Source organism: Tinamus guttatus, unplaced genomic scaffold (assembly GCF_059628265.1).
Source record: "Tinamus guttatus ecotype Peru unplaced genomic scaffold, ASM5962826v1 Tinamus_guttatus_pri_ptg000052l, whole genome shotgun sequence".
Classification (NCBI taxonomy): domain Eukaryota; kingdom Metazoa; phylum Chordata; class Aves; order Tinamiformes; family Tinamidae; genus Tinamus; species Tinamus guttatus.
In genome coordinates this window covers 3,093,114-3,120,679 of record NW_028288586.1, presented here as the reverse complement: position 1 = coordinate 3,120,679, position 27,566 = coordinate 3,093,114, and the positions used below count along the sequence as shown (strand labels likewise).

Below are 27,566 nucleotides of genomic sequence, written 5' to 3'. Positions count from 1 at the left end.
TCTCCTATTTCAATCAATTCCAATTTCTTATTATTGTACTTTTTCCACCTTAATGCCTGTCCTTAGAATCAGCACAAAAATATTTTAGCAGAAAACAGCGTCTTCACAAAACATGTGACATTTCAAAGCAAGGGGTGTCAATCCATTAAGAATGGACAAGGCTACTTTTACTTTTATCCCAATGCTGTCTAGCACCATCTACCTACAACAGTCTTTATCATTATTTTACTAAAGCAAATTGTTTCAAGCAAAGTTGTCCCTGCTCTCCCCCCAGCCAGTATTATCTGCTCTCTTTTATACATCTGATTAGTGACTGTAGCTACTTTCTCACTGTCCCACTTCAACCGGCAAAAATGCCTTTTTTTCCCCCCCACAATGCAACTTCACTTTTTCAGAGTCTAATAACCCCTCTTCTTTCTCTTTTAGATATGTGAATTATTTCATTTAGGAATTTTCTTCATGAGAAAAACAACAAGTGAGAAAATGTTCAGTATTTGTCAAGGATTAATATGAAAATGACTTCTTAGTTTGTCATCCTCTGAGCAAAAGCACTTGTTAGACTAAAAATGAAGGTTAGCTATGTACATAGCAGTCAATAGTAAGTGTGCTTTTTTATTAGAGGGTGTTGATTTAAGAAGTTACATTTTTACAGTTAAAATACCTACCATCAGCTTTCAGCAGTTATTAGGTACTTAGTAAATTTGTTTTAATAACAGCTCAGAACAAAGTCTGGATAGTTTTTTGGATAAAAAACATTATTGCAATTAGAACTAGCTAATCACTCTAATCCCATAAAAATATTTCACTTACAGCCTTGTGCAAAGGAAGCCAAATGGTAAAAGCAAAGAACAGGAAAATCTGTAGGATAACCTGTTTTCATCCTAAATCACTGTGATGACTTACTATAATCTCTCCATGGAATAGTTTGAATATTTTTATGATATTACATGTTTGAAGACATATGGGAATTTATATGCATATAAGTATGTGTGTGCATGTGCATATGGGTGCTAAAAATCCTACCAAAAATATTAATTTCCCAGCATGGTACTACACAGGATCCTGTAAAATTGTTCCTATTATAGTTGCCATTTCCTAGTTGAAACTCAAGGTAAAACCCTTTTGGTAATAAAAACCCCTTTTAGGGTAAGGCTATACAGAAGCTATAAGGGTGGATATACAAGCAAAAAGCTACCTCTGGAGATGCTGGCAAAACAGATTACCAACTAATATTCCTTTAAGAATTTCTAAACAGTAACCACCTCCAAAAAAAGCACCCACATCCTAGTAACACATGAGATGCACAAAACTACCCACGCTTTAGCACGTTCTTACCTGGGAACAGAGCTTTGCAATGCACGTGGAGAACAGCCCAGCCTACCAAAGCCTCTGGGAGCAGATGCTGGAAACCTGGCAAGCAAGAATCAGCAACCCCCTATAAGTGCTCCTGCTATAAATTACTGACGTGTAACAAGTGAAACCGGTGCAGTGTATCCAGAAGAATATTCTTAATGTTACATTCCTGACAGTAATAAATTAGATAACCAAGCCAACGCAATAAAATTTTTGCTTAAACTTAAAAGATGAGCATCTGTTAACAGAGCAGATTAAGTCACAAACATTATTCTGCAATGACAGCCTCAAGCTTGTTGCAGCAGCAACACTCATAGGGTACCCAAAATACCATTCACGCTTATATGCTGTTTTATAGTTACATGCCAATTTAAATATGAAAAAACCCTATACATAGGATTGCAAAGATACTTCTGTAATTGTACTTTACATCAAATATTTTTACATCGATCAAATTCTGTAATTACATTGCAGTAATGCAATTAATGTAAATTGAATTACACTGTAATGTCAAGTTAGTTATATTGTAAATTTAACTACGATGTGATTCTATAAATTTTGACTTTACATCATTGTAAAAGATTGTGCATTTTAGCTATTTCTTTTTCTATTTAAAAGCCTTATTAATATAACCCTTCTATTGAAAATAAAACATTTTTTGAACAGAGAGGCTGTATGATTTTGTAAGATTTAGTCTCAAAATGATCCTATTGCCAGTGAACATTCTTAAACTTCTCAGTACAAATAATTAAAGCAAACTAAAGCAAAATAAAGTGCTTCTCACAAGCATTACCAGGTCAAGGAAACTAAACTCTAAGAATGCTTTAAAATAAACCACAGACCCTGAAAATAATAATTATGTAGCAGCTATAAAACTAGTATTTTTGGATTAACTGAGTTGCCTGTAATCTAAAAAAAGTTTAAAAGATAACCTTACTTCAGTCAACTTCTAGGGTTGAGCTATTCACCACTGTCCATTTTAAACCAAATATTTTCTCTCTAGCAACTAAAATTATCACATTTTTCAGACACTGAAGTAGTAAAATCAAGATAATATTAAGTGCAATAATCTTTAATTGAAAGAAAAAAAGCACAACATTGGGTTGCTGAGGAAAGTACTATTTATTATACATTTAAATACAAATTTGAAATGTGTTGTGGACACATCTGCAGGGCTACAGGTAAAAAATAATGGTGTACAAAGTTACGTTCTGCATCACACAAAACGTCTGATGCTTCAGAAAAAAACTTCACAAAATACCAAAAGTTCATCTCTGTAAGAACAGCAAAGATAAAACATATACAATCTTTTGAACGGTAGGTATCTTTGTTCCCTCCCTGCATTAAGTACCTGGAGTTTGTAAACAGTCTTTAAAAGTGTTAATAGCTTTCAGGAATGTGTCATCACAGTTCACGTGGATTTGTCATGTAACTATAATCCTACACAGTAGTTTCATGTTTCCATAACCCAGTTCTAATATTACCAGTACTGTCTGCAGTGAGCAAAGGTCCATCCTGTCCACTGCTTTTAAGTGGTCCATTTTGAACGGCTAAATTTAAGCCGTAAGATTTTTGCTGGTTTTCAAGTTCAACCACTATTGGCTTCCTCAGAATCTCCTTTTTGTTGTTGGCAGCGAGGGTTTTCTCTGTATTTCTGCCACTTTTTGGCAGCGTGCTGCAAGCATCGCTGCTGTCCTGCTGGGCCTGGCTGTACTGGCGCTCTCTGTAGGCCAGGTAGGCCCGGCGGCTCCTGGCGTGCCCGTCGCCGCTGCCCGGGCGGCTCTTGGGCAGGCCGTTCTGCACGCTCCCCTCCACGCTCGTGGGCACGTCGTAGGCGTATTCCCGCAGCACTGCCAGCCTGCTAGCACGGTGTCCTTTGCTCCTGTTCTTATGATGCCGACTTGGGTGCCCGTTTGTTCGGAACTGCACCTCTAGCGGGGCCACGTGCATTTTGATGTCGTTGTCCACTGAATGCTCAGTGAGACTGTTATCGAGCTGAGGACCTGTGTTCAACGGCAGAGAGGTGGGGTGGCACTGAGCTGCTGCAGCTTGTATATTAGTTAGTTTACAGCCTTGAGAAGAATTTTTTAGGCTTGATGCACTTTTGTTTGTGCAAGAAGATTCTGCACTACTGTTGGTGCACTTGGGGGCCTCTCCGTTGGTTCCACTGGCACTGGAGGGCTGAACATTTACCTGTACTGAGTACGTGCTCCTTCCAGGGCAGCAAGTTGTTATCCAAGCGTGTCTGACATCTTCCCTATTAATGCAGTGGTGCACCATAAGAAAGGCACTAAGGCTTAAACATGTTGCCCCAAAAAAACAGCTAAAAATCAGGTCCATGGGATAATACAGGGAAACGGACAGGGCTCCAAAGATCCACAGAGCAACATACAGAAGCAAGGTCAGGCCCACGCCCAGAAGCTGGGCTTGAAAGCTGTGTTCATTCTCCAAAGCAGATGTGGAGACTAGTGACACTGACAGCGAATCTTGGTGAGCCAGCTCCCCGTGTTCATTGGTGGCCAGACGCTGCTGCTCCTCCACTGCTTCCTTAAGTTCATACTTGCGCTCCGGATGTCGTTTCAGTTGTATGAATATGCTAAGAAAATACATGCAGTTTATGAAAATTATAAAGCTCGCTGGTCCATAAAACGCTCCTAAGCTAGGCTCCCATGTCATCCAGCAACTGGAAGGGGTAGAAGGGAAGAAAAAAAAGTCAGAATGCATGTCGTCTTACAAGCCCCTTATGCTTCATCGGTTTGTAATGCACTTTGAAATGATCTTGGCTGAATTAATATGTTATCCAGAAGAATCACAATTTAACTCCTCACCCCACAACTGCAACTGATGAAACCATAAAGACTAAAACTAGAAAATCATGAGTTATACAGTACTTACTATGGTGCGTTGGGTCTGCTGCCATAGTTTCGGATGTTTGCTGCTGCTGTTATTCCACACACTATTATGGGGATTCCTCCACCGATGAGGTAGAACCTAAAAAGCAAGGCCAGGGCATCAGTGGCTACTTAGCGGAAATAGATTTTCTCCAGTCACCATGAGAGAAAGGAGAGGTTTCCAGGACCCTAGAGCTATGGAAGTTCTTCAAGAAAGTGGCTGAAGCAGGTTTGGGCTTCAGTGAAACCAATTTTTCCAAAGCTTCCCTGCTATAGCTTTTTCCCCCCACCCCCTAGATGTAACCCAGCATCCTCTCACAACTGCTCACCTCCCTGCAAGGCACAAAACAGGCAAGTTGCAAACAACTGGTAGAAAGAAGAAAAGCCATTAGTCAAAAGTTAAAAACTACTGGAAGGAACTATGGAAGCTTAGTAGGAAAATACATGGGATGGTACTTGCTTCTGCAGATTAACTGGTCTCAGAGCACAGATGTTTTACCACACCTCTTGCTATTTTCCATGGACGTGAATCTGGCAGTGCATTTATATCCTGCCTCCCTGCAGTGGTGTTCCTGCCCTCACAGGGACAAGGGCAGGGCATATATTGGTAGAGGATCTAACCTTTCATTCTAATTTCTGTGAACTCCTGTTGAATTTGTTAGTAGCAGATCAATAATTACTGACAAACATTTAAATCGACAGCACTCTGTTCTCCATCTTACGTTACATCAGTCTGAATTCAGATGAGCACGCTCAGCTAAACTACTGGTGATGAGCAGTTTACTTTGCCAACAACTTATATGAGACACATCTATTCCTACAGTCCTGAACCCTTCCATGTCATTTCAGAAATTAGTGTTGTGTCAGCTGAGACACAAAACAGCAGTGTAAAACAGCTCAAATACTTCTTGTAAGTGTAGGTACACAAAATCTTACCTAGTTGCTGAATCCTACAAAGATCAAATTCTCTCACTAGTTTATTCCACCTAGTCATGCAGCTATGAGGTGCAGGTCAGATGACAAGAGTTCCTTTAAACAGAGCTCTCACTCCACATACCTTCCACCACACGTTGCTAAATCATGACTCTAAGATACAACACTATTCAAACTTGATCAGCTAGGTAAGCTGGCTATATTATGGGGGGAGGAAGCAAAACAATTCGCAGCCATAGTTCAGTCTCCTTTACTGAAGGAAGATGTACAAATCAGCCTTTCAAATTTTTAACAAAAAAAAGTTAAAATCTTTCTCTTTTCATGTAGTGAGAGAGCGTGTGTGCGAGAGAACAGATTCAAATGACACAAGAGATCTTAAGATAGTGACAGAAAAAAAAGATAATTTTAATAATGAAATTTTGTGTTTTGAAGTGGTCTGCTCAGCCAGGACCTGTGTTACACTGTTTTGCTTCACACGACACATTCTATGATTAGGATCTTCAGTAGGGCTCTTTTGAAAGCAGTTCTCTGCTTTTATGTATTAAATTTTGAAATTGCTTCCTCAGTCTTGTTTGAAGGCTGAACAAAACTCTATTTCTGCCTGACTAAGAAGCTCCGCTCCATTCCTGTGACTGACATTTAGGGACTTATTTTCACACCCTCTTGCCTGGCACATCAATGCAATACACTTGGTATAAAGTTCCTGAAGTAAAGAAACCCCATCCACTGCCAGTGTTGCAGTTTCTCCTCAGCACTGGCTGGTGTGAGCCACATCAAGTCTCCCCCCTTCTCCCACAGGGCCTTACTGTGGAAAACTAAATCAATTTTCAGTCTCTGTCATTTTCGGTCTTGCTCATCACCTGTAAGCCCCCTAAACACACAGAAAGGAGACTGTGATTGAAATATTTTCTTATATACAGTGAATTTTTCAAAATAAAGAATAAAGCTCATCTGTGCTGAAGAGAAAGGAAGCATGATTTAGCAGGTGAGGATATCTACATTGATCTATCAGTTTAATTTTGTGTTTTTCAAAAGATCCCTTCCTTTTTAAGTCTGAAAAGGACTATCAGGTGTGGGGAGAAATATATAGACAGCATGGAAGCAAATAATGACTTGGTTTTTATTTCTTTCTATTCAAGAAATCAGGAACCTCAAAATGAGGTGACAAGTTTCAAAGTAATAAACTTCTGCCTTGAACTACTTTACCATGGCCATAATAGATAAAAGTTTCTTGTTTTAAGTATACGCTTATAAGGCAATTAAAGAAGAAAAAAATGCAAGGCTGTTATGTATAAAAGTAGTGCACATCTTACAGATCAGGAATCTCTTCAGTCAAAATTTGGACACTGAAAGAATATTTTTAGGAAATAAATATATTTTTTCCATCCTTTTACTTCTTCTTGGAGCCACTGTCATTTGCACAAATGAGCTGCTCAGATCTGAAATGGTAGACGCATGGAAGCACGAAGGGGGCTGAGAAGTGGAGCAATCAAAACAGATATTGAAAAAACTACTCAGCACACAAATGGGAATGGACATGATATCCTATACTGAACAGATTTACATTCTCTTAAACTGAAATAAGAGCAGTAAAGCGGTACTTAACTGGTTAAGTATTAACCTTCTAACCCATTAAATGCTTCTGCAGTCTTGCTCATAATGCTACAAGATTTCATCTATAACATTAAGAAAAGCATTTCTGATTTTCTGTCTGCACTTCAGAAACATTTTTTTTTAAAATGTTTGCCTGTATCACTAATCAAAGCTAATCAACTTCTGCCACCTTGTGGAGAATTCCAGCTTGGCGGGTTTTAATTACTACCTGAAGCAGGATGTACGAACAAAATCTGCTAAGGTTTACCATTTAAACTATTTCACATAGAGATGGAAATTCACATATAATTACTTGCCCTCATGTCAGTAATTTTAAAAACAAATTCTATGAGAAATGCTCTACCAGAAATACTTCCCTTTTGATGACGCCTGGTATTCTTCCAGTTAATTTTAAAAAGTCTTTTGAAAGATCTATTAAACTTTTGTTTCAGTGCTTGTTACTTTTCTGTTCAAGCAGTTCTCCACATTGTTTCCTCTATCATAATTTAATGGGACGTATTGCTATCTATAATCCTAATCAAAACCCCAGTGATGACATTGAAACACTACCCATTTCTTAACTTATAAACCAGGAATACAGCATTATAACAGTAATATGCCACGACCAACCATCTTTTAACTCATCCTCATTAACATCATGCCGAGGATTTAAAAACATCAAGATGGGATTTATGAACTTGAAAGAAATCGATGTATGAAAAGGAGCTCCTACTGAATAGCACTGAAAACATGGGCATAGTGACCTGGGAAACAAAAGAGGTACAGGAAGACACTCACCTGAGCATTGGTCTGGGTGGAGGAGGTGGCTCATCAGGATCTTGACATCTTTTTGCCTTTTTAGTTACTTGCTTGTAAATATTACGAGAGGTCACACCCAGCCATAGTACTGTGGCAAGAGTAGAATAATGAAGAATTATCCCTACCTAAAAATAAAAACAAAGAAACAGAAAAAGCACTTCCATTTTGCCAAGGTACAAATGTAATCATAAAACAAATGACTTGCATAAACAAGTAAATTTCCAAAGGTCTGGAGTTTCTGAAAAGAAAGATGCTATAGGTGCTACTGGCGGAAGGAAAACATAGCAACTCAGAAGACTCTAGTTGTGCAATTCAAGATTGTTAAGATTACAGACCAATCATGCAGTTTAAGAAAAACAGATTTTAGCTTTAAAATGTCTTATGCTACAGATCAATGTTTAAATCTAAAAGTGAAGGAATTGTAAATTAAGAATATCCTGACAAAACTACATACTATGAGCCAAACTATAAACTGCCAACAAGGCTCACTAGCGATTTCAACATAGCACCAAACCCCACCATATTTGGGTACTTTAACAGCCCTAACACTAATTCAAAGTCTGTCTCTTATGCAAATAGCATTATTTTGTGAACAGAAGTACAACCCAATCCTGTAAGACCAGATTGTTATAAAACAAAAGTCAAATAAAGCCAGTGATTTTGGCTTAGAGAAACTTTTGAAAAACTTCTTCCTTCTTCCCTGTAAGTTATACTGAATGAGTAAAAAAATATATATTGTGTCTTCATACTCATAGAATTAGTTTTCACATGGTCTTCAGTGCCACAGATAATTTCTTAAAACAATTTCATACTAAGTTGGTCTCAAAAATAAAACTATCACCTGAAACATTATCTGGTGATAGCATTTTTTTGTGGGGAAAAAACATCTGTTAAACTCCAAGCATCTTTGCAATTTTCAAATAAAGAACCATTTTCATAGACGAAAACGCATAAAAACCTCCAAGGATTTAAACAAAAAAGAGGCAGGGGGGAAGGAGAAGGGGATATATAGATATTCAGGGATGAAGAACTACTACTTTCAAGTGAATTTAAACATAGTTCCACAATATTCAAGGGTACATTACATAAAAAGCTCAAAACTACAGATCTTCAATGTATACACAAAATCTTAGCTTGCCAAATGAAATTAGAGTTAAGAATTCAATATTTAAACATAGACTTCTGGAAATAACTATAAGTTATTTCTTGTGTTGTTGTGTTTACTTACTGCTTGGCAAATACTGGCATTCCTGGTCTGAGTTATGCCTCCAATAAACATCACACATGTCAGGAAGATATGAAAGCTCAGGTTAACTAGCATGTGCCAGCTTTTTACACTGATCCTGATCAAACTGTTAAAAAAATAAATAAAAAACAAAACAAAACACAGCTGCTTTACTGTCTTTCAAAAGTGAGAGACACGCATGTTAAGTAAGATATAATTACTGTTAATGATTGTTTAACTACCTATACTTTGTAATCAAACAATCTTTGTTCTTCATCTCCAGAAATTAAACCACCCTCCTATTAGCTAACATTATACTGCTATTTGTCTGATTCAAAGACTTTGGTTTCTGGTTTTCACTGACATCAACAGAGATTTAAAAGACTGAACACTGTGTTCAATTTTACCGTTATTTTTGAAAGGGAGGCCCTTTGTCATGAAGAAGAATTAAATATAGAAGTATTCTTCTAAGAAAAAAAAAATCAGTCAAGAACAGATGAAAGCCCTAATTACTTAACTCTGCTGGCAGATTATGGATGCAGATTGCAATAGCCCCTTCCCCTCAGGGAAAAATGGTAGCCCTAAGCACTATGAATCTGTAACTTAATGTCTGCATCAGGTAAGGCTGCTGCAACTCTGACTCATACCTGTGGTGGTATATGTAGCTGACTATGATCATCAACAGGCACATGAGCAAAACCATGGCAGTGGCATAAATTACTGGATGCAGAAGATCAGCTGGCTGAGTATATAATTCAGCTCCTGTCAAGTCCTGTCAACAAAACAATATCATATTAGTCCATCTCTTCTCCTTGCTTTATGGGTGGGAATGGGAGAGGAAACAGAGTAACAGAAACCTTCTAGATAAAATCCCCTTCTCTTTCCCCAGATTATTTATTTAAAGTGGTAGGCTTTGTTCCACAAATACCTGCTATTCTGTCTGAAGGTTACAAATATAGTTATAAACTGCTTTTTAAATGACATTCAGCTTTTGTAAATCCATCAATCCAAATATACTCAAGAAAAAAAAAATATAAAATGAAGCTTAACAGCATTAAAACAGCAGCATTTCAAATAGCATGTAAAGAGAGTTATTTTCATTTACTAATAAGAACAGCAACAATGAAAGACAATTTTTTACAGCTGGTCGGTCCCAGCTCAAGATATTACAGTTTACTAGGTACTATCTGTTTTCTTAATGGCAATGAACTCTGAGAGAACATTAATCCCTCTCTGCACATAATAAAACAAATGTAGTTAAGACAGATCAGTGGAAAAAATTATCTTGTCCACATTCTGAATAATTATATAGAGAAACTGATCTCTTTGCTATTACTTGGAGTAAAAGTCACTTTTAAACCTGTAGAGTTGTAAATGTCAAATATGTGTCGGGGAGAAGGAGTGTGTATAAAGAACAGTGAAACACTAGCTTCAGTCTGGAGAAAAATCATGTAGGGATTTTAGGTTAAAATGAGTAACCTGATTTCACGGACAGGAGAAAAACTCTGGAATTAAGGCTTAAATTTAATCGATCAGCAGTGTCTTTCCTCCTCCTTCAATTGCTCTTTTATCAGAATGCAAATTTGTTTTACCTAACTGACTCACCGGCCTCTTTTTAAACAATTTAATTAGACTGTCAGCTTGATTCTTATGTATTTGGGGTTCTTTTGACCATGTGGGAAAAACATTTTGGGAGAGGCCATAAAATATGACATCACTGACAAGACAACCAGTTTTATATGATCTTGACGGTACTGATGGGCTGCTTAACAAGTGCCAAAACTGGATCTGCCTGGGAACCCACTGTTTTTTTAACCATGAGCGAAGGCAGTGCCATGCAAAGGCAGTGTTAGGTTGTCCACAGAGCAGAGGGAAGCAGTGTGAGAATTACAGCTGGTGCTTCTAGCCTTGTGACAGGTAACTAGTTACAAAATAACATTGGCTTTACAACAATCTGCTATAAAGTTGGACAAAAACCAAGCATGCTGAGCTTAGCTAGGGCAGGGCTTGAGCCCACTGAAGTCAGTGGAAAGATTCTCACCGACCGAACTGACATTTGTACTAGGGACCTCCTAGAGGAGTGAGGGGAGTTCATCTGCTTATTTTTAACCTAATGAAATCTAACTAGTAACTTATTTTAGAAGATTGACAATAAAACAGCAGTAGAGATGGCTAAAAAAAATCCCTAAATCTTTTAAATGTCAACTAGCAGCACTGAAGATTTGTTTTCCTCCCCCTTCTTGCCCCTGCTACACAGCTCTGTCATAATGAGATTTGAGATGAGCCTCCTAGCATCTTCTCTATTAAAGAAACGTTAATGAGATTACTAAATAAATAGCTGTATCTTCCCAGATCACTATACTGGAAAACTGGGCACTCAGTTAGGGGTTCCTAACCAGAGAGGGCTTTGCATTACATTCTGAAATACAGAAGGCAGAGAGGAGTACAGTGCAAACTGTTTTCTCCCAGACAGATGCAGTCTGTCCACAGATGTATGGACTCTGTGGACAAACAATGAAAGTTGATGGGAGAGTAAAACAAGTCTGATGTCAACAGCCAAGCAGCCAGCATGAGGCAATACTGGATGTTCTGGTCCCTACTCCTCATGAATCTCGTATGCTAACATGCAGTGCTGGATTCAAAGCCAAACTGAACAAATTTAACAGGAACCTAGGATGAGCATTCAGACTTTCCTTAGAGATTGTCATAATGGTCTGAAATATGCTAGTGTGGTTTTCTGCTTCTGTTTCATTTACTGGATACACGGGTACTATCAACACTGCCAGCAGTTACAACTGCTTTATTAAATGGAGCCAAAGTGTGTGAATTATGTGCAGGGAATGTCTCACAATTAAGCTTCCCGACCTAACCCCCTCCAGTCTCTATGGCCTGCACTGTGGGAAGGAGTTAAAATTTAAGGAATATCAGCTCCGTGCAAGAATAAATTGAGAACCACTAGCAGCAGAGAAGATGTCCCTTCCTCTACCTTCCCCTCCCCGCCATTAGGGGATTTCTGCATGCTCCTCACAATCAGACATTGATATAATCTTATTAGTTGTTAACTTAGCAGTAGTCATGCACAACATGCCTTTAATTTTTCTTCCTCCAGATGATAAAAATGTGACCAATGATGGCATTACACACACTGGAAGCATAATTCAATTTAAAGAACACTTGCATTCAAGGGAAGGATTTTGTTACAAAAAAAAACAGAAAAAAATATGTATATGACTACAGAATTATAATGATTTGAAGTAGTTTAAAACAGTACCGTTAGAGTAAAAGCGAGAAGCTCTTCCCTTTGAGCTCTTTTAGAGATCTTATGCTATGGCATCATGCCAAATCTTGCATTTGTTTATTTCTGCTTAGCTTTGTGATATTACTTAATTCTCTTAAGTTTTCATAAATTTCTCTTAAGTTGCAAAATAATAAAAATAGGAATTTCTCATGGACTATTCAAAAATAAATTATTTCTTCTCAGTATAATTACATAGGAATACATATTTAATTCAACAACAGCACACTGAATAGAGATAGAACAAAATTCATACCCAGTTTATAGTTAGTAGTTCCAGAAAATCTCTAATACTTCACTCAGCTTCCTACTTATCTCCCATTTTCACGTATTGTATTTTATAGTTAGTATTTCGTTCTAGTAGCTGATGAGATTGGTTATAGTCGCTGTCTATAGAAAACATTCTTATTCTATATGTGTGAGAGCATACACATGCTGTTTGCTAAGCCCTGAAGTGAAGACCCCTGGGGACAAAGAAGGAATCCTACTGCATAACTGAAGATTATGTAAAAAAATAAACAAATAAATAAAGTGCTGCCCTCCTTCCCTCAGTTTTGCTACCTCTTCTTGAACCAGTTAGCCATTGGCAAAGAATAGAGTTCAAATATAGTTTTTGATCAATATTTCAATTTGGACAGTTAACTAGAATTTCTTCTAGCAAAAACGTGAATACTAGTGAACAACTAACTGATTTAAGGTATAATAGACACATCTGATTTTAGACTACAGAGAAAACAAAGCAAGTAGAAAACAAAAACAAATTCCAGTTTGATAGCTTTCCACTTAAGGATCACACCATCATTTATATCAATACAAGCAACAAGTGAAGTTTTTTTTTTGTCTTAAAGTACAGTTTTCTGTGAAGAGGAACATGGCAATTCAAGCCTTTTTTAAGGCAAGAACAAAACCAGAGTTGTGTTTGCAATACAGTTTCAGAAAAAGTGCCATACCATTAAAACTGCGTAGTTGCTGAGGGAAGAGCACTGAATGGTGGTAATGTTCTCATCAGACAGAAGGATGCGACATCCATCTGACTTCCAGCCCCCTTGTCCGTTCAGTAGATCGAAGTCCCACTGAGCTGCAACAGCATCTGCTCCATGCGCAATACGCCGCAGCGTCACATTTACAGGAATGTGGTGACTGGCGAGGTTTAAACCATCTGTTACGAGATGGATGTATTTGCACATTAATTTCTTGTCACGTAAACTTCTCAACATACAAAATCCTAGATGCCAAAGAGCCTCTTTTTATATACATACATATATATATATACACACACATACACACACATACACACACACATATATATGCGCTACTTAACACATGTAAGTCAAAACAACTTCTGTATTTTTAATGATCATAAAAATGTAATGATTAAAACGAACCTATCTTGGTGAGAATAACTGGTGTTACAACCGTACGTCGCTTCCCATCATCAGCCAGATTTGTTGAATTTCCTGTGGCTGGAAAGAGCTTTCCATTGCGAAACGCGATGAGCTGAAGCTTGTAGACAGATTCATCTGCTGGCCTGATTTCTCTTTTTTGCTTTTGGATGAAAAGGGAAGCAGGCAACTGGATAGAAGCCTCCACAATTGTATTCTAGAAATAAATAGTTTTAAAAGTTTTAAAGAGAAAATTAAATTCTTTGCAGAGATCAGTTTAGCAACTCCTCCAAATGTGCAGTGTCAGAGGCACGCACATTCATTAGACTATGCGTTACGACAAACCTATTTGACATAATGCATGCAAACAATCCACCTTAAAATACCTGAATTCAACTCTTTCTCCACCTCCCCCATTAAAAAAAAAAAAAAAAAAAAAAGATTTTGTAGTTAACACACTTGGTATAGCTAATAAATGTTTTCCAATTCACGTTCATTTACATTGTCAGTCCAACCAGAGTATTTCAAATATTTTAGGAATATTAGCAAATATTATCATGAACTAAATAGCATTCCAGTTTCCACACTTGAGATATTCTAAATTATCTTTCAATTTAAGCTGTTTTAACAATGAAAATCACACCTATTCATTAAAAATTTAAACATTTATAATCAAACTGTACTATACCATGTCACTGTCCACTGTCACAGTCAATCTGGCTTACGCAAGATTGCTATTCCAACATTAAAAATCAGTAGTTAAGCTTGCTTTCTAAACATTTCACATTTACTGTGTTCTTAAAAAGACAGGAGGGAACAATGAGTAACAGACCTTTAACGCCAGGCTTGACAGCGTATTTGAAACATTGCACTTAAAGCTCAGCTGCTTATCTAGATTTCCATCTGGATCTCTTCTCCCAAAATCACTGAGTCCTGTACGGTCCGAGGTAGCCACTTTCTGAAATACGGTGCATGTCATCCCAGTGAAACCAGCAGCCTTTATTACATAAGCCTCCAGAGCAATATTTGGGGAATACTGTGACAACAAAAGCAGAACCTCATTAATTATTTCCACGATGTTTAAAATTAACAAATAATCTTCATGGGATTCTCTGCCAAAATATCATCTGGGGAAAAAAGAAAAAAATCAACAAAAAACCTAACAAAAGACAAAACCAAAAAAACACTATTCTGGGTAACTGGTAGGGAAATCAGACAATTTCTCTTCTCCCTGCAAAAAGAGTAAGCATTTCAGCTGATGCCAACATGTATTAAATAAAGAAAAACAAAAAGCCACCAAAACGCATTTGAATAAATAAATGTACACTTACAGTAGAGTAAACCTGCGCGCCATTCGCAAGGCGATACGTAGCAATTTTCTGCAGACATTGAACGATTCTCGTGCAAGCCCTGGCTTCCCTCTGGGCCATCCACAGAACACGCTCATCAGCCAACATGATGTTACTTGCTATGTCCACCATCACATCACCAAGCTAGTAAGGAAGAGAAATAGCCTCTTTGACATTTTTGATCACTTACATATAGCAGGATCATTTAGCATCAACTGGGATCAGAAAACACAAAGCAACTGTTATCATTCAAAACAAAACAAAAAAACCCACAGTTGTTCCCATTTCAACCACTGCTTGAGACTGAATACTTCAACTCAGACATTTACCTCCATCCCAAAAAAATGGTATACCAGCGTAACTTGTCTGCTTGGATTTTACTTAGAGAACAAAACCATGAGAATTACCACTATTTTAATAAAAGTTAAGTGCAATACCACAAGTTTTACTTTATTAATTATTTTAAATAACTACATTCAACTTTTGAACCTGGAATAAATACAAATAAAAGCTGTAAATCAGCAATGGTAGAGTTTTTGTGTACAGGGGAAAAGGGCAAGAAGAGAGTAATACAGGAGAAAATTAACACACAATTCTCTTCTTTCGGCTTCTTTTCCCCCTACACCTTGTCCACCTTTTCTTTTATTCCTTTTTTGTGGACTGTTTTAGATTATAGGTCTAACAGTAAATAACAGTAAACAGCTATAGGCACACCAGAGCTGACTTCAAACCAGCAGTCCCACTGTTTCTGAGTTTACTTCATGTTTTCTGCATGGCAGACCCCTACAAACCATCCAAGGAAATGCATTCATTAGACCATAATTGCCAAAATTCACAAATACCTACGTCAACAGGATTAGCTTTTTGTAGCATTTAAGAAACAGTGACAGAGACTGGACTAAATGTGAGAGTATATTTATTTTCCACTCTAGGCATCTAATTAAAATGAATTAAATGCAATATCCAGTGCCTAAATTTAGGAATTGAAGTTTTCTATATAAACAAAAAGACAAATCTTTCCCTTTCACTGCAGCTGATTTCACTTCATACTGTTACTTACGAATTATTTACAAAACAAAGCATTGTAGTTCTGTTTTGAAACTACTGTTTCTAGGCAGAGATGCTGCAGATGCATTATCAGCAGCTGAGAGTGTCAGAGCAGCACCTGCAGCCCTTTTCATTAAATGCACTAGAACATATTAAAGCTCAAATAATTGAAGGAAATAACTTATTACTTGAAAACTAGTACCAGTTTTCATATACCACCACATTCATTTTTATTGTGAAAGTATTAAGATCCTGATAGTATAAGACTTGTTTTGTGAAGTATATATATTAATATTGAAATCTTATTCTTTTTTCTTTGCAAGATACGTAAAAGTTTTTCAACTGCATTCTAACTTATGACAATGTACTAAGGACTTTCTGAAAATTTCTTTTCAGTTTGTTTCCATTTTGACATGAAAAAGCTATTAAAGATGCATTTTAGAATTTATAGTATATCTCACAACAACTAAAGTGTAACATAAATGAAAGAATGGACAAGAAATTGCTATAAGCATCAACATATTGCATTCATTTAAGCAAAAATGCATCGAGTAAGACCTTACAAAAGCCTTAACATTATTAGAATTAAAAATTACTGTCACTTCCAATCATTCAATATATCAAACCACACAATGACTAAATATGTTTCACCAAATAAGGTGAAAGAAATACATTACCTAAGAGAAAAACTAAACTGCCTCTGAATTTAACTTGAACATTTTTATAACATCTTCACCTGGCAGAATCTTCAACATGGCAGAATAATGCCAAAACCTGTCAATCTACAGACTGGTAAGAAGAGAATACCCTTATAATATAACAAATCATACAGCAACCTAAGTCACATTCCTATTTTAGGTTAGGCACAAAAACAACCATTTAGCACCTTTAATAACTCCAAAATACACAACACGTTTCTGAAGCAATCATTGTAAAAAGATATCTGAAATGAAAAAATGAAAATTCTCCATGTAGTTCTGTAAAAAATCTACAGCCGGCATCTTTGATTGGCCAGGGGGAAACTGAAGATGGGCAGAAGGGGGAACATCCACAAAATTTGTCTTTATTTATTTTTCAAATGTGCAACTTTTTTAAAAAAAATTGATGCACTGTGGTCTCCAACTTCCCAACATGCACTGTACAGTGAGCTTAATAAAACCTCTGTTCAGCAGTGAAACAGAGAGTTCCTACCCACTGGTGGGACTACTCAACCACTCATGCTTTTCTCCCCACTGAGCGTTCTCTAAGGATTTACTTTAATTTCTTATCTTAGATTCTATCAGATATAGGTATGAAAACCTTAGAGATACAGCTCAATACTGAATAAAGACAGCCTATTGTGGCAGGAGGGGAGAAGGTAAGTCTTGTTTTATTCATTATTGAGAGGATCTCTGAGGCTTTCATTTATTTTTTTAAACAAAAACATACCAATGAAAACCTGTGTGACCCACTCCATAGTAAATAAAAGCAGACTTACGGTACCTATCTCCCTGCTCCAGTGCTGAGCAGAGGTGTTACTCACATTACAGGTCCAGTGAATGCTGGATCATCGCAGTACGAATGCGAAGTCTGTGACCATGGGTCAGCAACTTCAGGGACCTACTAAACAAACAAAAACATGGAATAGAATCTGAAAAAGGCTAATTCAGCAGCTGCAGCTAACGCTGAGAAGGCTTCATTGCTCAGAATACTTAAAAGACAAACACTTCAACTGATTATGTTTAAAGTGATGGCAAATTTTCCAGTTACCTCTTTATACTTTTCAGCAAATCTTCCAAATTTCTCTATCATTTCAGCCACAAAAATAACATCCATCTTATCAGAAAAATTTGCTGCTTCAACAGTGTAAGCCAAGAGCTGTCTTGCAGTTGCCACCGCATTAGTAAGGTTGAGCGGCATCTGTATAAAGAAGAAATACAAATATTTTAAAGAAGTGAAAGAACAGGATAAAGAAACACTTTGATAATTAGCACATCATTTTCCCAAAGGAGCTAGCAATCTCAACATGGATTATGAATGTACCAGCAGTGTTTTGACTATCCTTGGACTACTACCTTATCTGCTAGCAACAATAAAGTTCTACAAGTCAGGAAATCAGTATTTCTATTGGCAGCCAGAAATTGATTTTTGTGCTTTTGTCTGCAAAGGCAGAAAGCCTGTGAAACAGATAATGCTTTGTGTTCTGGTGCAGTAAGTACTTTCCTTTGCATTCGAGCCTAGGCATAACTACACAGAGCTTCTAAAAATATGGTACTTCATTTACAAGAAGCCAAGATAAATTCATGACCACCACTGTACCATTCATGCTACAATTACTGCAAGTGTACTTGAAACTGAGCACACAGGAAAAACAAAGCCAGAACAGATTCTCTGTAAGATAAAGTTCAAGATTTCATCCCTTTAGGTACCACCATGCTGGAAAATCCTTTGCCACTCAACAGCATACCATATCAATAGGTCCAGCAGGGCAGGGCTATACAAAAACTATTAGTTCACAGAGCAGTGGTGTTTATCCATGACAAGTCAAACTAGAGACTATTTTGTGCCGTTTAGATACTGAAACCTTGCAGGTCTTAGTACTCAACTGTAAATCTAGAAGGAATCAACGGAACTCCTCCTACTCCCAAAACTAAAATATCTATCTAATTGTAAATCACATACAAAATCATCATCCACACTGAACAAAATGAGCTTTCAATTTTGCATAATTTTTTGGAACTTTTCCTTTAAGCATGAATTTATTTCCACCTAAAACCATATCTGTATGACACACAAATAAGAACAGTAATTTATCCTTTGACAGAGGCTTCCTTTAATTTTAATGCAGACTTTGACTTAAATAGTTTGTCAAAGTTTTAGTCAGTGTCCAAAACAAGCAGACTACTTTTGTGTTCAAAGCCTAAAGGCTCTTGCATCATTATTACATCTTAATCTCAAAGAGACAAAGTTGGTGCAAAATAGTGCTAACAAGATTTCCAAACCTACTATACAAAAAGAATCTGGAGACCAAAAAAAAAAAAAAAAAAAAACAAACCACACACACTCCCCACACCCTTAAATCCAAAGTATTCTGATCTTTTCCCATTCAAGAAAAAATAAACCTCTGAACAAACCCTCCCTACACATACATATTTCAGTGTAGCATACTTATGCTCCTGTATTTATATAGATAATAGAAGCAGTTATCTACTTCACTCACGGGAATGACAATTCTGCTTCTGTTTTTCTGAAGATACTGTTCTGACCCTCACAAGGCAACATTAAAATTGGCAGCATTCTTCCTAAATCTGAAAAACACTGGCTAACCAAAAGCAGATTAACAGGCTGAAGTAACAGGGGTTTCTGAGCAGTTGCAGCAGTTGCAGAGTTGCAGGCTCTGAAACTGGGTTATAGCATGAAGCGAGGAGCAGGGCTGAGCTGGCACTGGCCTTGCTGGAAGATGTTAACCAGCAGCGTCAGAAGTTCCCCCACAGCAAAAACGCGGCCTTGTGTTCCCCACAGTGGGACAAGGGCATCATCTCCCACCTGGTGGTCATTCATTACAGTGGCTAAGGCCTCCTCCTCCCCAGTTTCAACTCCTAGACATGTTTCTTACCATTAAGCCATGAAGGGCTAGGAAAGCAGAGAAATGATGCACAAATAGTTGCCAGCCCCCTCAATTCCTACTCATTTTAATTTGTAATAACTAACAGTCACATTAATCCTGCAACCCATTTCTTAGTATACCACACACATTGCAGGAGGTAGATCCCTTAGTTTGTGTGGTAAATAAAAGCAGAATATCACCAAGATCAATAAAACAGAAAATAAATAACAAATTAAAATATTTTCCTGACTGGCTTTAAAAAGATCAATGGCAGAGAAAGAGTTATAACTTGGTGGGGCTGTTCTGAACATCTGAGTGTAAAACAGTTGTCATAACAGGCAGTCCTTTTCCTCCCTCCCACTCTTTCCATTTTACTTACACAAGTGTTCACTGATCCTCTGGGAACCAGAGTGGGAAGGTAAAGGTTATGTTTAAATTTAACAGCATAGAGTGGGAGCAAGTCAGGAACTCCCCATCTATGCTATAGGCTGTTCAAGGCTTTCAATTCAAACTAGATCTAGTCCAAGGCACTGGACAAGTCTCCACAGTGTATACAAGCCAGAGTCATTTAGTGGGAAAATACTGGTTTGGATCCTGATGATCCTAACGAGGGGCTGCTCTGCATTTGACACACAAGGACATTTCCTCCAAAGGAACCAGCTCACACATGCTAAAATCACTCTGAACAGATGCTAAGCATGGCAATGAGGCAATGAGCAACGGCCTGTGGTAAATACAGATAGTGCCACCGACATCATCATCATCATCAACTAAAAGGGGTTTGGCTGTTTTACAAAAAAAAAAAAAAAAAAAAAAAAAAAAAAAAAATCCACTGGTCTCTAGAGGTTGATGTTATGATGCTAGAGATCTGACAATACATATTGAAACACATCAAGCTTAATCCAGAGGATCAGAGTTTTGTAACATATTCTACAGTATAGAATCTAAGCATACAAGCTTTGGAGTCTGTAATTGGGACAAAATAAAAAAAAGCCATTTCATAGTTATACTAAATGAAAATCTGGAGTACTCCCTTATACCTTGATGATTATTGGCTAACATACAGCTAATATTTGTTAGTTTTGGCACTTAAATCATCAGTGAAATTACTGCAGGTTTACTGTAACAGAGGCAGTTAGACATCTCAGTATGTTGTTCCCCACCACCACTTCAGCCATATTATTTCCTTATGACAGACAGAATTGGGCAGCCTATTGCCAAAAAGCAATCACAACAGGCACCAAACTCTTATGTATTACATATTCTTTAAGCATGTGTTTCTCAAGTCCTAAATCATATGGGCTAACACATTTGTGCGTCTAATTCTCACAAAACGCATTTACCTCCACCTCAAACTCTTTTCAGTATTTATTATCATAGAAGTTAAATCTGGTACTACTCAAAGATATCTACAGAAACAATACAAATGTTATCTAGTACAAAACATCTTTGTTTTCTTTTCAACCACTAGAAAAACACAGGGGTAATGGTGTTCTTTAATACATCAATATGCACAAAACTCAAGTCACTGGCAGTTCTTCTGTTTTGCAGAAATGTAGACAAGGAAAATAAATTTCAGCAAAAGTGCAGCAATATATATTTTTTTTTCTCTTCACTTTCAATCTGTGGGTACCCAAATCAAAATCAAACTAAAAATCTAGCATAAGGCTAGAAGTTCCACAGGTATTTATCATAGTTGAGCTAGATCCTCAGTATTACTGACTGTAAAGTGGAGAGAGAATTTCCTATTTTTATTTTGCTAAAAATCCGGCATTTATAGAACTGCACGAGTTACCTGATTGAACATGTAGAGCACCCGCGTCACGTCGTTTGCATACTGGCACTTGGAGTAGTTCTCCTCTGCCCAGTAGCCTCCGCGGTCACACCTGCGCCAGGCTCTCCTTTCGTCCTGCGAGCTGCTGGGGTAGATGCCGCTGCCGGCTGAGTAGCGGGTGCACAGCAGGTAGGCAGTGATGCCTGCCAGCGTTCGAGGCCACCTGGGGAGCCAAAAGCAGGGAAACAGAGAGAGAAAAAACAAGACATTTACATGACAAGTAAATAAAAGGATTAAGCTACAACGTGAAATAGAGACATTAAAAATTAAGCACCTCTAAGTTATTTAGAGGCCCACCCTGGCTAGTCTTCAGAGCTTTCAAGCTGTTTGCACTTGAACACTGCTAACAAAATGAGCTCTAATGCTGGCATGCTTTTTTCCATTCTTTCATGGGGTTGCAGATGAAGGAAAAAAAAAAGAGGTGTTTACATACTTAATGCAAAACTGGCTGACAATTTTTTTTTGACATGAAAGAAGCCAGCTCACTTCATGAACATTTCCAGATTAAAGCTATATAAGAGTTAAATATACTATATCAAGACCTGCAGTCTTTCTACTTGTCCTATTCACATGCATCAACACAGCTTTCAAGTGACATGAATACTTATATTGATATTAAACTACAGATACGAAATATTTTGTTCAAAGCAATTAGAAAACAGTAGTAGCACAACCACTGTAACAAACCATACAAAATAGAAAGTAATTTTAATGTTACAAGAACGTGTTCATAAAGTTAAAAAAAAAAAAAAAAAAGGGAGTAGGAAAGAACTTCCCTCGGGGCGAAATTTTCAGCTTCTAGTGACATAGCACTAGGCAATTTAGAGAAAAATTTTCAATAGTCTTAACTTTCTTTTCTGTAATTATACTATATATTTCTCTAAATAAATATATAAACAGATAAAAATAAAATAAGGAATAATAAATATGGAAAACTGAAATGAAATTCACCTCAGTGTACTGATCATTCATGACATTCAACCCCATCAAAGAAAGATAAGAATAAAAACACCTGAATTTAGGTGCAGTTCTGAAGACAGACAAGGAATGTCAATCACTGTCATCCCCCTATTCTAGGCTCCCCATAAGATATGAACCAGCAACATTTTAATCACTGTGAACACCAAAGTAACCTTTAACACAAAGCACACATACATTCAATGCAGAATGTTAAATATCTCAACTGCGACAACCCAATATTTAAGTTTTAACTAAATTAATAGCAAAAGACAACTTCCTTTGAATGAAGGTAATTTGAAGATGAGGGTAAGTCAATGTCTCTTTAAACAATGTTAAAAACTGACATACACTTTTTCTTCAGCCTTCAGAATTTCAAAGGGCTCTACGCAATAGTCTCCGAAAAACTGAGTGTGTCAAAGGACTCTGACAGAGCACATTGATTTATTTATTTAATCTTGACAGTATTTCACTAAGTGGCCATTTATCCACAACTAACATTTGAATTAAAAGATGACTAGGACATGACCAAATTTTGGAATAAAAAAAATAGAGAGAAAAAGAAAGAATAAAAAAAGACTACATCAAAAACGAACATTTCTGTATTTGAAGGAAGACGGAATGAGCATCTTGAAACAAGTTCCACCTCAAGAAATAAAACTTGGGTAATATTAACATAAGCAGGAGAACTGAATGAGTCTTGGTTAGCTCCAACTTTGTATTTGAGTTTAACACCAATTTAACAACTGTCTGATAATATTGGAAGTGATCACAATTCCCTCTCCAAGAAAACAGAAATTCCGGGGGCAGTTCATGACTAAGAAGAGGCTACAGTTTTCATTTACATTAAATAATGCAAGAGATCAAACTCCTGGGGTATAATGAAAGACTTCTCTATCTCCAATTCCTATCTCTTCCTAATCAGCTGCAGACTACTTCCAGCATCTGCACTAATGGAAGAAAGGTTTACTTCAGGCGCTTGGGCAAAAGAACAAACAACTCAAAAAGATGACTTCCTGCATTTTAAACTGCATAGGTTAAAGCATTACCATAAAAGAACTCAAGGTCTGTAAAGGAATATGATGGAATAATCTAGACATGAATTACAACAGATCAAAACAGGAAAGAACCCCCCAAATCTCAGCGTCTGTTATGGCAGCTTTGGGATCACAAATTAATTCCCCATATTCTTTCCATGAAGTTAAGAAATGGATACCAATTATTAGGACTGTCCCCGAAATATTTAAACACCAGAAGAAACGAAAGATCTAGCCTTTTAGCAGCACTTGGGCCAGCCTAGCAAATACACACTTCTACTTGGAGTGACTGGAGCAGTGGCTTGTTTTTGTTGAGAAATTAAAAGTCACCACTCTTCTTCCACGAGGAAGGAGAGCTCATAGAATGTGTGGTGACGGAGAGAGAGCTAAAAACAAGCACAGAAACAAAAGAACCTGCACAGTTTTAAAATTCCAGCAATTACACACTGGTATCCTGGAGAATGTAAAACAATTTAAAGAACAGGTGTGTGTTCTGTGATGGTAATGGAAATTATTTACCATCTTTTCCTCTTGTAAAGAAAAGCCAACAGAAAGCGGGGGGAAAAAAATAAGCATCTTACTTCGGAAAAAAAAAAATGTCAGCGGCCTTTCTGAGTTCATGCAAATTCTTACCTACATCTCTGAAATTCTTTTATGTATACTCACACCACGTTCTGGTCAACCTAGACTGTGAAAATTGTTACAAAGTGGGCTACTCCTGATCTCCTAATTCATATTGATGCAAAACAAATAAATAAATAAAATCAAAGAATGAAGCAAGAGCAAACAGGCAGATAAAGATAAGGCAGGGAGGACATAAGGATAAATTTCTATTTCATCAACTATGCTACCTAGAAAGCATGTCTGTTTTTAACACTAATTTTCTGAAAAATGTATTTCTCCAAAGCATTTAAAGTTACAGTGTGGCCAGATCATTTTTAACTGGATGTGATATATTACAGATCGAGTGGCACATGATCTTGCAGAAATAATAAAGTCAGTCTGTGGTTCTCCCAGATGTTATATAGTATGAACTCCAAGATCCGACAAAGTCACTGAAAAATGACACGTCCAATTCCTTTCCTCACTTTTCACTCTCAGTTCTACAACATTAGAAAAAGAGAAACTGAAGTGAAAAACTAGGACTCAAATAGGATTTTTTTTTCCTGCAACAGAGCTTTAACTTTGACAGTTCTAAAAAATATAATTTCTAAGGCATACATGTCTGTAGAACGTCCAAAAAAAGGTTTAAAAAAAAAACAACAAAAAAACCTCATTCAATAAACATTAGGTGGTTACCAGATTGTCTCCTTTCCTTGCTCTTCTCTCCACTTCCCCTATTTTTCTGATTCACCTCGTTCCCTTTACTTCATTCCCTTTTTAAAAGCCATTTTATCATCCTTTGAACTTTCAAAAAGGATACTAACAACTTTAGACAGTGGAATTTTGCAAATAAAATTTTTATGTTGTTAGTCTAAAAATCTCAAAAACTTTCCACTAAACCTGACATGAGTCATTTAAAACTGCCAGGCTTCCTGCTCTAACTCCACATACGCAGAAACAACATGAGAGAAACCAAGTGCTAAAAGAAGCACTTGTACAACCCTGCTGCAACCCGTGTCCTGCCCCCTTTGCAACGTGCCTGGTGCCGCAGCACGTCTCGCTGCAGTCAGAGCTGCTCCCACACTGCCCTCATTCTGCTTTTGATGAGTGAGGAGCCAGACCATCCTCGGGCACGGCCTGTTTCTTCCTAAGGGCAGTGTGAGATGAGGCCCTCGCAGCTCCCTGGAGCATTCCTGCCGCGCTGGCTGTTAGGTGGAACGAGCTGCCGTTCTCAGCACGGGACACGCTGCGTGAGCTTGGCTCCGCTCCTCATTTCTCCTAAGCCGAAGCTCTGATGCCTTTCACTGTTTACCCAATTGCTAACAGAAGTGCAAATTCAGAATGTATTAGCACTCTTATTTTAACACTGTTTATAATTAGGTCCTTAAAATTTATCATATACACGAGAGGAGACAGCTGTGGGGAAAGAGATGTTTCATTTACATTTAAGTAGTGTAATTTCATTTGAGAGGAAAAAACAGACCATGAGCTTATAAAAGAATCCTTTCGTTCATGCACATTAACTATTCTGAAAGCATTTATTTCTTTAAACCAACATTAACTTTTAGCAACAATAAATGAATTTTTGTATCATAATTTCATTAACTTACAAGTAGCACAGTATTTTTTATTATTACTTCTTTGTAATTCTCCTCCAAATTCAACATGACAGTTACAGTCTTAAGATTAATTAAGCCCTGTGGGTAAGTTTTCAAAAGACTAATTCTTACATTCAAGATAGAGTTCTATCAACTATCAGGATAAAATTATTCCAAATACAACAGTTGAAGGATTTACAGGCTAGAATATATTTTAAGATGCAAATTATATTTTATATTTAATCATGAATTATAACTCTTTCAAGCATAGTATCCAAGTAAGACTTTAAAGAATATCCAAATGAAATAATAATTTCCATGAGTAAGACAGTTCTGACCCACTCTTTTTTAAACTCACACCAAGCTACCATTGCTGACATCAAGACTAACGTGTTCCTTCACTGCACTCAGTACCGTCTCTGATGGGATAAAACCTAGATGTCAGTTTTGAAACAGCTTCCAAGGTCTAGTCAGGTCCCATTGGAAAGTCTATAAAACCAAATTCACCTAAGATCATTTACAGCCATCTGCTCTGAAGTACTTTCTCACTAGGCAAAGCCTGAATTCCATATGGTTTCAAAAGGTGAAAAATTTCTCTTTAGCGTTACTTTACCTAATCTACAAATGGGAATCTGTTATAGTACGCCCAGACACAGTGAGCCTTTCGATATACTGAACATTTCCTGAAATTTCCTTCCACTGAATTCCAGAGGGGGAAAACCTATTACACTTAACAATCACTGAATGGCCCAGGTTAATTTAATGGAAAACACTTTCAAATAAGCTTTTACCATCTGCTTTCGCATCTAATGGCAAATCAAAGAAGAACAATTCACACTTGCATCATAAAAAAAAGTGTGATTTAAATAGATGTATATGTTCTTTGAAGAATACTGCACGCATCTGTTTGACTTCCATCACTTTTTCTCTTAAGCAGGAAGTCTCATTTCCTAATGTAATGCTCTGGGGTAGCAACCCCCAGTGTAAGTGCAGGATCTGCTGCTTACGTAGGCAATTCATTACAGTGTGAAAGTGAAAAGTAAACTAAAGAGCAAGCAAAAGGTGAAAAGACTCAAGCAGCATAAGAAAATGGAGCATATAACTGGATTATAGCAGTTATTACATTAAAGAAAAAGAAAACTAATGACTACAAACAGTAGTAAGAACACACGCTGTCAACATACACTAAATCTTAGCAGGTGCTACTATAGGAAGGCACAACACAGAGTAGTTATAAAGGGAATTACCTTACTTCTAGAGAATCTATACAGAAGCTATCTGTTACAGCTGGCACCTCCAGGAGTAACGTGTTGTTAGAGTGACCAGCAGCAGAAAGATTAAAAAAAGGGAAAAGGGGTGAAGAGATAAGAACAAAAAACAAATAGTCTGCAACAACCAACACTACAGAATATCAGAGCTGTCACTACAGTCTCGACCAGCATAAAAAGGAAATAGCATTCATATTATTTACTGTAATATTAAGAGGAAAAGTATACCTATACAGGTCATAATAATTTTACTGTATGAGAACAGGAGAGCTTTAAAAACAGAATGCCAACCTGGTGGACAAGCCCAAATCATTATGTATCTTAAATGTATAGAGTCTTAAGAGTACTGTTCTATTCCATGAATTCCATTCATACATTTCAAAAATATTGCAAATTACTTCCAATCTCTTCCAAAGGTGTTGATAAAAAAGCTCAAGTTTAAGATTTCACAGTATAGTATGCAGTTCTTTCATCACAAATTAATTTATCACAACTAAAAAAAAATAAACCTGTTGCATACCATTTACAAAAGAACATGTAAGTAGATGCCTTTTAAGCATGATAATTGAGGGAATGCAAGGAGTTGTTAGATGACTTTTTTCTCCTTTGAAACAAAACTGATGTTACGAACCTGAAGTCTCCTTTATTGTTCACAACCCTCTCCGGAGGGCAATATTGTGCAGAACTTTCCAAAACCACAATGTCTACTGTCCTTGTATTATTTCCACGTCTGGTTTGTACATGGCAACCCCAGTTTCCTGTGGAGCCCGCTTGAATGTTCGAGATTGTCAATGCA

General features: G+C 37.1%; 1 protein-coding gene across 1 annotated transcript in view; it reads right to left on the bottom strand.

The window, feature by feature from the left end:
* Window positions 1-2,456: 2,456 nt before the first annotated feature.
* Window positions 2,457-27,566, bottom strand: part of ADGRA3 (adhesion G protein-coupled receptor A3) — a 48,134-nt gene continuing 23,024 nt past the window's right edge. The window contains exons 8-19 of the mRNA XM_088539944.1: window positions 27,402-27,566; window positions 21,269-21,470; window positions 17,637-17,786; window positions 14,823-14,984; window positions 14,324-14,527; window positions 13,495-13,708; window positions 13,060-13,268; window positions 9,462-9,586; window positions 8,818-8,941; window positions 7,569-7,714; window positions 4,249-4,344; window positions 2,457-4,036 (exon numbers count right to left, since the gene is read on the bottom strand). Of these exons, the coding sequence (XP_088396070.1) occupies window positions 2,794-4,036; window positions 4,249-4,344; window positions 7,569-7,714; window positions 8,818-8,941; window positions 9,462-9,586; window positions 13,060-13,268; window positions 13,495-13,708; window positions 14,324-14,527; window positions 14,823-14,984; window positions 17,637-17,786; window positions 21,269-21,470; window positions 27,402-27,566 (3,040 nt within the window). The 3' untranslated portion in view covers window positions 2,457-2,793. The remainder of the gene's footprint in view (window positions 4,037-4,248; window positions 4,345-7,568; window positions 7,715-8,817; window positions 8,942-9,461; window positions 9,587-13,059; window positions 13,269-13,494; window positions 13,709-14,323; window positions 14,528-14,822; window positions 14,985-17,636; window positions 17,787-21,268; window positions 21,471-27,401) is intronic.